The sequence below is a fragment of the Coptis chinensis genome, chromosome 2 (assembly GCF_015680905.1).
Source record: "Coptis chinensis isolate HL-2020 chromosome 2, ASM1568090v1, whole genome shotgun sequence".
In the NCBI taxonomy this organism is placed as follows: domain Eukaryota; kingdom Viridiplantae; phylum Streptophyta; class Magnoliopsida; order Ranunculales; family Ranunculaceae; genus Coptis; species Coptis chinensis.
In genome coordinates this window covers 33,182,787-33,193,983 of record NC_141457.1, presented here as the reverse complement: position 1 = coordinate 33,193,983, position 11,197 = coordinate 33,182,787, and the positions used below count along the sequence as shown (strand labels likewise).

At 35.8% G+C, this 11,197-nt stretch overlaps 1 protein-coding gene across 1 annotated transcript; it reads right to left on the bottom strand.

Moving 5' to 3' along the window:
* Window positions 1-4,918: 4,918 nt before the first annotated feature.
* Window positions 4,919-5,560, bottom strand: LOC147515844 (uncharacterized). Its single transcript, XM_086593067.1, has one exon. It carries the CDS (start codon window positions 5,558-5,560, stop codon window positions 4,919-4,921), a length of 642 nt encoding a protein of 213 aa, XP_086449193.1.
* Between the last annotated feature and the right edge of the window lie 5,637 nt (window positions 5,561-11,197).

The window sequence follows — 11,197 nt, the reverse complement described above, 5'->3', positions numbered from 1 at the left end:
AATTGGTGTATTTGATTATCAGGAAACGCGTTGTTGAAATAATCTTGAGCTAAGCTCTCAATCATACTAACTTCTCCATCGATAGTTGTATCAGGTAACTATTGTATCATTTTGAAAATATTTACCTCAACAGAAAGATGGCCAAAAGACATGGACATCGAACCATCATGGCAGTTTATGAGCGTATTGGCAGTTGCCAAGAAAGGACGCCCTAAGATGATATGAACAGAGTCGTTAGCGACTTATGTGTTGAGGATAACAAAGTCGGCTGGGTAGTAAAAATCTTGAACTTTAACTAGCACATTTTCAACCACACACTTAGGATACTTAATAGAATGATCAACTAATTACAACGTCATTTTGGTTGGTTGCATCTCTTGTAGACATATTTGTTTATATAGATAATAAGGGAGTAAGTTAAAACTCACCCCCAGGTCTAATAACGCAGTCGTCTTGTCGGTATCCCCTAAGGTGCATTGTATAGTAGGACGACCAAGGTCCTTGTACTTAACGATTCCATTATGTTTAGATAGAGTTGGAAATTGTTCAGTTAAAAAGGCGTCTTTTGGTATGTTTGTTTTCCACCTAGTAGTGCACAACTTTTTTAGCAACTTAGCATATTGTGGTAATTTTTTAATAGCTTCAAGAAAAAGTAGGTTTATCGTTAGATTTTTAAAAACTTTCCTAATCTCGTCAAAATTTGTATCCTTGTTTAACATGGCTAGTCTCTGGGGAAACGGTGGTTTCTCTCTATATTTAGCATATTGATCAATAGGAGTTTTAACCTTGGCCGCTTTCTACTTGGGTTGTGGTTTAATTGGTACCTCTACAGGAGTAGGATCTTCAGTTTCTATATCGGTATCTATTAATTTTTCATTTTCAACAACCACTGGTGGTGTATTAATGGGCATAGTTACGGCGTTATCAACCACTTTCCCAGAACGGAGAGTGGCGATGGAATTTAACTCACCTACATTAAAATTATCATTACTAGTATTACTGGTTACTTCAAAGGCTGTGTTTGGCATTTTAGATTAGGGTTTAGGGTTTAGGGACCTTTCGGTTGGGCTTTCTCTTGGGTTAACTGTTGTATGGATTGTAAAATCTATTAGTTAGCTTGCATGTAAGCTTCGAAACGATCCGGTTGTGAAGTTGTAGTGGCCACAGGTGGTGTGATAGGAACAATCTCTCGTTAATTATTAACGGGTGGGTTGTGATGGTTGTTATTAACCGAGACGATTCCTTTATTATTATTATTATAATTATTATAATTACCTTCTCCTTGTCCTTGTCTTGGTAGAGCTTGGTTGTAATTGTTTGTTGGCCTAATATTTTGATTATTTCACCAATCGAAGTTGGGGTTTTGTCTCCAAGGTGCATTAGGTTCCCTATTTATGGAGCAAACATTGTCCGGCTGTGATAGTGGTTGTGATAGTTGTTCATAGACAAAAGGAAAATTGGAGTCAGTATGCTCAAGGATGTAAAAGAAATTACATGGAAGAGAGTTGATGTTCATGACAGGAGTAGGGTTATGTTGAATAGAAATGGCTTCTACCCTTTTTGTGAGGGATTCAATTAGAGTTCTAAGCTCGGGATCAGATTTAACCTCAAATATACTTGCAGCCTTGGCTATGGAAGGAGAATTAGCAGAGCGGGGAATGTCATTACCCCCCTAGTTATTATTAAGCTTAGATTGATCTTCTAAAAACCTATAAGCCTCTAAGGCTCCTTTACTAAGGAAACTACCCCCAGTCATTATATCAAGAACCTCTTTATGATGATGTAAAAGCCCTTTGAAAAAGGCACAAATAAATGTATCTTTCACAAGGTTATGATGCGGACACTCGATGAGAAGATCAGTGAAACGATTCCAGGCCTCTTAAAAGGATTTTATGAGAATTATGGCAAAAGAAATGAATCTTTTGAAGCATTTCATTTGTCTTCAGTGGTGGGTAAAATTATTCCATGAACAATTGAACAAGTTTGGCCTATGAGTCCACAGAATTAGGTGTTTGGGCTATTAACCAAGATGTCGCCTTATTAGCTAAGGTGAAAGGAGACACCCTTAGTTTAATTTGCTCTGAACCTATGGTAGGATGATGAAATGTGGTAAGAACTTGTTCTATCCTACGCATATGCTGATAAGGCTTCTCGTGGTCTAACCCATGAAAAACCAGTAACAAATTAAATATATTCGGAGGAATTCGAAAATCCCCAACTGGGTCTGCAAGAACGATGCATGACTTAGGGCTATCATTTAGGGCTTTATAAAAATCAGAGAGAGGAGTCTTTGTTTCGTCAGCCATTAATATAGGTGTAGTGTGTGATATTCTAGATAGGCGTGTGCGTTGACGTTTATGATAGATAACATTATATGGTTTACTCTTACCGGACCTTAATCTCATGCAAGTCTAAGGACAATATGAATTTAAAAATCACTAGCAGCAGTCAAACAACAACCTGATATACTATAATTAAACTCCTATGACAGTAGAGACGAGGAGTGAAAGAAGGAGTACTTGAATGCCTCCTTGCTACGTTTATGAATAGTGTCTTTGATACGCGATCTCAGTGTATTGAAGAAGGTCGGAACATTGAATAGTAAAAATAATTTGAACAAAACGAGAGCCGATGACTAACCTGTGAAAATTGGGTTTCATCAGAAGGGGCACGGGCATGCTCAACGTACTATTCGAAAAAAAAAAACATCCAGTAACAAGAGGGTGAGTGCTCTCAAATCATTGAGTTAAGAGGGCGTAGGCTCGCTCATGGTACTGTTTCGAAAAAAAATTCTGAAAAAAGAACAACCATAGTTAGAACCAAACAATCGGGTGGGTGGGTGAAATGGGATTATGTGTAGAATTAAAAACACGATGGGAAACTAATCTAACAAAACTGATATGACAGCGGAGCCATTTGATAAAAGTAAAAAAGACAGTTTTTTACCCTATGAATAATTATTTATGCTAGGAATAAGAAAGCTATTGGATTCTACGTTTAGATCAAAGTTCTACTCTCAATTATCATTCAATAACGGGAGTTAGAATTCGTTCCACTCCTAGTTTCTTAAACGTAATAATTTCCCTAACTTAAAACAATCCTATAATATCAGTAAGAGCAATAATTTAATTATACTAATATGGTTAAATTAATTATTTTAGATATTCTAACTTATACTGTGGCAATTTAATACTAAAATGTGAATGAGAAGAAGAGTATTATGGGGATTTGATTCCACCTTGATTAGTTCTTAATATGCTAGCATAAATTTGTTGTAATCCTAATCTTTATGTTTTCACATAAAATTTAGGTATTTTTATTCCCTAATTATTCATGGAAATCTCTACCAACTAATAATTAGGATGTGAGGCAATTTAATCCCATTCTCATGGTGAATTAACTACCTTCTAAAGTAGAATATTTTACTACAACTTATTCTACACTAACACATCAAGTCTTCATCAAAACTTCAATCAAACCCCTCTAATGGAGGTTTAGCTATGATTCATTAGACTATCATAATTAAAAGAATAAGAATAAGACATAATAAATAACTACTTTATTAAGAATAACTTTAATTGAATTAATGGTGGCTAGGCTAATAAAACAATAACTAGGGTTTAAAACTAAAGAAAACTAATGATAAAAAGCTTAATTAACTAAGGGGTTCTTATTCTAAGTAATAGGGAGGATCTCTTAGAGTTTTTCCTTAGTATTTTTTATATAGGAGAGGGCTAGGTTTACAATTTCATGCATGGGATTTGGAGCTATGTTTTGGGTCATTAAATCAAACCTAAAACCTAATTACTTAAGTCCAGAAAGGGTGAAATTACTGTAACAGCCTTTATGTCCATTAATATTCCTTTGATTGGATCAAGGTCTAGACCATTAGAAATCTCTTTCTGAGCCGGTCATTTTGACATATAGTACACCTAATTCCAAGGTCTGAGTCCAAAGATACGGCCTGCGGAAGTTTTGTTGACTTTTATGCTCTATTTCTGCCTGCGTTAACTTTGACTTTTCAACTTTGACAGGGCTTCCAAAATTCTTTTTCTCCTTGAAACTTGGGATTTAACCATATAACTTCTTAGAAACCAACCTTTGCTCCTTTCCCTTGCAAAAGTGACATATCTCTTCACATATTTGACTCCAATACTTGGAATACACAAAAGTACGTAAACAGTACTAACTCTTATTTATTATATATATAATTAGTCTAAATATAATATTATTAAGAGGTTAAAACTACAATTTTGGGCTCTTATCAAATATCAAACCAACTCAAAAGTAGTTCATACAGATGAAAGTAGATAAACTAAAGAGATATGGTCATGTCGAAGATCAGTTTTGCATTTATAGCCATTGCAATCTCAAAAAGGATTCACAAACAATTCTACAAGTATCAACTTCTCACCTTTATGCCTTAGTTTAAGACCTTTTAAAATAGTTGTCTAAAACTTCTACTGACTTAAATTTGACGGCTAAGGCTAAATCGAACTCATTAAGGGGAACTAAGTGCACTTAAAATATAATGTTAAAACATCCCTTGGAAACTATGGCATGGTTTAGAAGAGTTTTATAAACAAATCAATAGAAAAAAGCATTAGCAATAAGCATCCAGTTGAGTACCCAAAAAGAATGCTAAAGCAATCCAGATACGTGTTAAACAAGATTGTTGCCAAAACATGTCACGTATAGATAATACCTTTAAAAAAATTACAAACACCCTATTTGATGAAATTTTAAATCAAAAGAGCATTATAAAACCTGAATAGAATGCTTAACTGATAACAAAAAAGCGAACGTAAAATCTTACTTGCTAATAAGAAATCACTTCATTTGCAAAAGCAACACACTCCACTCCAAGTTTTTTTTTTCCAAATAAACTAGGGTTAGGCAGAACCCCACTTATATTAATTTAAATTTTCCTTACATACATAGTTCCATTCTCATCCTCGTTTACAATGTTCTGTACAACAAAATCTAGAGGATGTGCAAAGTGTACAGTAAAAAATTCAACATTTTCAACATTTCTATGTAAACTAGCAAAATAATCAGCTACCCTATTCACTTCACAAAAAGAATGTGAAAAAGATATGAAACTGAAGCCTTCCTTCTTTCTTTCAATAGAAACCACTACATCTCGACAATACCATGGAGGTTTCTCAATTTTGTTGATCGTATTGATGGCTTTTAATGAATCAGATTCTACTTCTACCTCTAAGTAGCCTTCTACCAGACATCGACCAAGACAGACCTCTATGGCTTTCAGTTCTTGGAATATAACTGACGCCATACCTCCACTTCCACTAAATGCAGCCATAACCCTGCCTTCATAATTTCTTAACACTCCTCCATGACCTGGCTCATAATTATCTAAGGCACCATCTGTGTTTGCTTTCATTCTCGTACCCATCGGAGGAATCCATGAGCTGTTTGTGTACATCTGTTGCTTGAAATCACTGGTAATACCAATTCTGAGAAACAACCTTCTTCCACTTTCACTATCTCTAAGTTCAGGTCTTAGAACTTGTAAATAGTTTCTCAAATCCCATACCATCTTGTTAAACACTACCTCAGGAGGTTTTCCATTGTGTCGAAAGCGTCTTGCAATTACGATCTTTCCATATGTTATCCACCAAAGCACATATGAACACCTTATAGATCTCCCCCACTTATACACTTTTACACTGTCGAATTATCAAAAACCATTCCCTATTCGCATTGCTGGCATCAGTGCAGATTCCTTATAACTATTTCACTCTTCCAATGAAATTCCTTGAATACGGACACTCAAATAATAAATGAGCTGAGAATTCTCTACTTTCATTACACATGTAGCACACCGAACTATTGAGAATCTTCTTATTTACTAACTTGTCATGTGTAGGTATGCTATTAGAAAATAACTGCCATGTGCAAAAGGAGTGGAAGTAAATCTTCCCCATACCATACTGCACCAAAACTTCTTCTCTCTTTCTCTTGTCAAAGCTTCGTATGCACTCTTGGAAGTAAATTTACCACTTTGATGAGGAGCCCAGACGATGAAGTCTTTGTCTAGGTGCAAATTAATTTGTACTTCATTGATCCCTGCAAATTTTGAACTTCTGAATTCCATGTGCCATCGGAAATAAGAGATTTACTGTAGCATTTAGTTGGAAATCTCATGCTGCTCTCGCTTCTACATCTTCAATCAAAGAAAATCTTGAACACCAAATATCATGCCATAAGAGAGTGTCTTCACCATTAGAAATTTCATATCTGATAAATCTTTTAGCTTCATATCTGATAAATGTTTCTCCATGTCCATGAGCAGTCTTTTGGGATACTCATGGACCAGAAAAACTTTTCTTTAATGTATTGATGCCGTGTCCAGTCGACCCAGACAGTTTCTTCCCCTTGTGACCAACTTAAAAATCAAACCACACTAGGCCCCAATGTTCCCACCTTTGTAGGTTCATGACTCCTAAACCCCCTTCCTCCTTAGAAAGACAAATAGTATTCCAGCTAGCTTGGTGATGCCTTTTCTTCTCTGTAGAGCCAGTCCACAAAATTTTTACACATATCTGTTGCACTTGTTCAAGAACCATTAGAATGAAAGTTCTGGACCAATATGTATGGAAAGCAATAAGAATAGAGTTTACAACTTGTAGTCTTCCTGCATGAGACAACAGCTTTGACTTCCAATTCAAAATCTTGCTAGTAACATTCTCTATTAAAGGCTGCCATTCTCTAATCCCCAACCTTGCAGAGATGAGTGGTAGCCCAAGATATCTCACTGGAGGTTTAATCAATTCTATTCCCATAATCTCCGCTAAAGCTTTTGCATCCTGCTGACTAAGGCCTCCAGCTAGTAATGACATCTTGTGGTTATTGATCTTTAACCCAGTTGCATTTCCAAAGACTTTTAAGCCATCTTTAATATCTTGCATTGATGCATTATCACCTTTGCAAAACATAAGAACATCATCTGGAAATGCTAGATGTGACAATCTCACCTTGCTACATTTGGAATGGAATAAGATGTCTTTGTTGTTGATACGCTCCAAGTTCGACGCTAAGAGAACACTGCTACGGTTCTGAAATGCAAGATGAGTTAAAAGACGCAGACTTTTTAATTTATATATAATTGAGAGTGTTATCAATACTATGCTAGGGTTTCCAAAGCAAATCCCTAAGAATCACAGTGAAAATAAGCGGGAATAATATTTACCTTGCAGCAACCAATCTCCAATCCCAATTTGACAACTTACGTTAATAAACTGTTAAGGTTAAGGAGTTTAAGATCCGGGAATTAGATTAGTAAGCATGCGGTGTATATCTGTTGAGCGGGGAAATCTTTTCTCCATATCATTTTTTATTATCTTTGGTATTAGCTAGGGATTCCGGGTTTTGGTTATTTGAGAAGTTTGGTTATTAAGAATTGGGTATAAAGGATTAGCAAAAAAAAAGAAAAATAAATGGTTATTGAGAATTGGGTATGCTATTACTGACCCGAGACTTAACCCTATTGTTATTCATGGTTCAACTCGACCAGTCCCGTGCCTCGTTTTTAATTGCTCCTAAATGGTTAGACAATTAATTAAACACCGGTTTTGCTAGAAGGAAAAAGTTAGACAATTTTTGACTTGACATTTGTGAAAAAAAACTCATAAATTAGACACCAAACTTGACACATTGATAAAAAAAATGACATAGATATTTATGACGGCTAGCCTAAAACAATCAACATTAACATCATGCGTCATAAAGTGAACGGTAAGTATACAATTGTTAGTCACAAACTTGACACATTGATAAAAAACATCAAAGATATTTATGACAGCTAGTATATAACCATCAACATTTGACATCAAGTATCATAAAATTAATGGTGATGTGTTAATCCAATTCACACCTTTTCGTCTTACATGTCTCCATTCCTCAGTTTCATCTCGAAGAATTGAAATCTCACCTTTTTCCCATCAGCTGAACCCATCCGGGTTGCCTACGTACCTCGGGGGGATCAAGTTGTGTCGTAGTTTTCTCTCCTCCTTGTCTCCTCTCTTCTTCCTGTCGCCTCCCCTCTTTTTCCTCCTCCCTTTTTTCTTTAGGTCACAGTCACTGGGTTTCTCTCATCCTTGGGCCTAGCCCTTTAGCCCAATACCATACGAGGCCCATTTGTCTCCCTATCGCTCCTCTTACCTGTGATGTCTATGGTCATAAATCTAGCTCCAACAGATGCCCCCTCTTGGGTCCGTCAGTGAAGACGGCGGACCCGAGAAGACCTTGACTTGCAGTGCCTCAAAACTCAAACAAATATACCCAAGATGTGACCTTTCTAGAGAAATTTCGGCAGAACCTCCTTTGTACTTTCAACATTTCATAAACATAATAACCTGTCATAACCTGAACATTTAATAAGAATACGTCCAAAACAAATATAAAACCTCATGCCTCAGTCGTACACCCAACTACTAAAAGATATACTGATTCGTAAAACCAGCTACTTGACCATCTCGACCAATGCCAATTAAGTCAAGTAACCAATCCTCGAATAAGAAGAAAACTATAAATATACAAACAACATTCCAAAAACCTTAATATACGACTTATACAATGCAACTAACATACATCTCCACGTTACCAGATCAGTCTCACCAAAACCATCTAACCCTACATATTCCAAATACACCCATACACAAAGGATGGATAAATGCCATATCACTTGAGTAACAAACTAATATCGACTCAACAAACTAAACAAATGAAGATATCTCTAATCTTGCAACCATGTGGATACAAACATGACTAGAAATAATGACACCTATAGCAATAAATATTCAAGTTATAGTAAAAATTACACTCAGTGCAATTCCCGCACCTGCCTATTGTAATCAAATGGCATACGTAAGGATCCAATATTAAACATATCACACCGATCAACCTAAGCACTCTCTTGATAGGGTTATATACTAAAAGCATTACTTTTGTATTAACTCTAATTCTTTATATTTTGAATGAGAATCATATGGGCAAATGTTATGCATATTATATATGTTATTAGTTATATGCATATGTCTAATACTTTATGTTGTAGATGATATGGTGTGTGGTGACACACAGAAGATCATATCATCAGTACCTTATAAAGTATAAGTAATTTTTCACAACCTGAATGGACTTGGACAAACCATTGGTACGATTATAGTATAATCTGGTATTAGTCTATCTTGACTATAGGATTACACTAGTACACTTTGTGTGTATTGAATAGGACCAAGTGAGGTTATTTCTCTTTATATTGACTATATAAGATAACAAACGCCTCTGTTATTATGGATGCTTGTCCTCTTAATCCGGATATAATAACGAGCACTTACGTGCATTGTACATTGCTTTAAATCATCAATGAGTGAGATTCATTTGTGAATCAACAAACGCGATAGATTGGGTAATGACATTGTATGTAAGGTGTGCTGTTGATTATAGAAGGAATCTATGACCCGCAGGAAGTCGGGTTGATGATGTCCCCTTGAGGAGCTCATAAGGATTGTCATGTGATAAATGTAAAATGAGTAGTTTACCTACGAAATGAACGATGAATTCAAAACGTAAGTAAACTAAAACTTAACTTATGAGCGAGCCTATGTTTATCAAAGATTCTACTCTCAATCCTATGAGATATAGTGGAGTAGAGTGATTCGTTCCACTCCTAGTCCTTCCGCATGCTGTGTTCTCACGTGTAAGTATTCTTCTTAAAGTCTAATGAGAGATTTACGAAAAAGGCAACTAGACTACGATGCAACTACCCACCTAAATGCAACTAGTCGGCGATAGGAATAACTAAGGGAATGCTACGTTGATTCGATGATAAGGAGTTAGAGAGGAATTGATTCCACCTTCACTCGACTTAATCCTATTAACTACTTAATCGTCAAGTAATCCGAATTGAATGCCAGAAACAATTGGTTCTTCCTAATCCCTAATTACACATGGCATTTCTACCAATTAATAACTAGCATGTGAACGATTAAACCCATTCTCATGGTGAACTAAACGTTTCTAGAGTGGAAAGGAAATTACGGCGAATCTACGTTAATCGAATCAAGCTTTCATCAAGGTTTCTCAACCCCCTCTAATGGAGGTTTAGCCGAGAATCATTACGCAATCATTTCCGATTAAATTTAAACTAAACATGATATAAAGAATTGAAATTTACTTAATTAAACAATAATGAAATCTAATTTAATGACTAAAATGCAATAAGGACAGGAATTTAAATTAGATCTAGAAATGGAAATGACAAAAATCGAAGTTGATAGAAATACTACTTTATTGATCTAATCAAAAAATGAAGAACAAGATTCAAGGGTTTAATCTAATACAATAATTGGATTTTTAAACTACACTTAATCAAAAACAATTAAATAAAACTAGATCTAGAAGCTATTTTAATGGCTACTTTTTACTCTAACCTATCTACCATTAACAGAGAGCTAAGCTTTTGTTTTTATATGTTTTCAGATCCAAAAATCGTGCATGGGCTTGGAGCCATGTTTTGGGCCAGAGAATCAGGCCCAAAACCCAATTCTTTCAGTCCAAAAAGGCCTCTTCAGCTAGATTCGGCTTCAACAGACTTTTCGTCCACTTCTGCTCCTCTGATTGTGTCAAGGCTTGGAACATTGCAAAGCTCTTTCCGAGTCGGTCGTTTTGACATAAGGTAGGCCCTATTCCGAGGTCTGAGTCCAAAGATATGGCATTCGGAAGTTCTGCTGACTTTTGCTCCTTTATCTCGCTAAAGTGGCACATTTCTGCACATAATGGACTTTGAAGCCGAAATGCATAAAAAACGTAATCAGTATTAACTCTTACTTATTATTCACATAATTGGTCTAACAAGATGATTATTAAGGGGTTAAAACTACAGTTTTGGGCTCTTATCAAACCACCCCCAAACAGCATTTTGCTTGTCCTCAAGCAAAGATGAGAAATTAGAATAAGTGACCAAAAATGGAGTTCTAACTACTCTCGTTTTATTTGAGTGCGATTGCATTGACCATATGCAACAAGGCCTTAAACCACTAGGAATTCCCTAGTGGGCCGAAGTTATAGCCTCGTGAGAGTTTTCCGATGAAGGTACTCACAAACTTCATCTATACTACAACGACTAAGAAAATAAAACTATTGTTTCCTTATTCATGCTCAACTATCTATA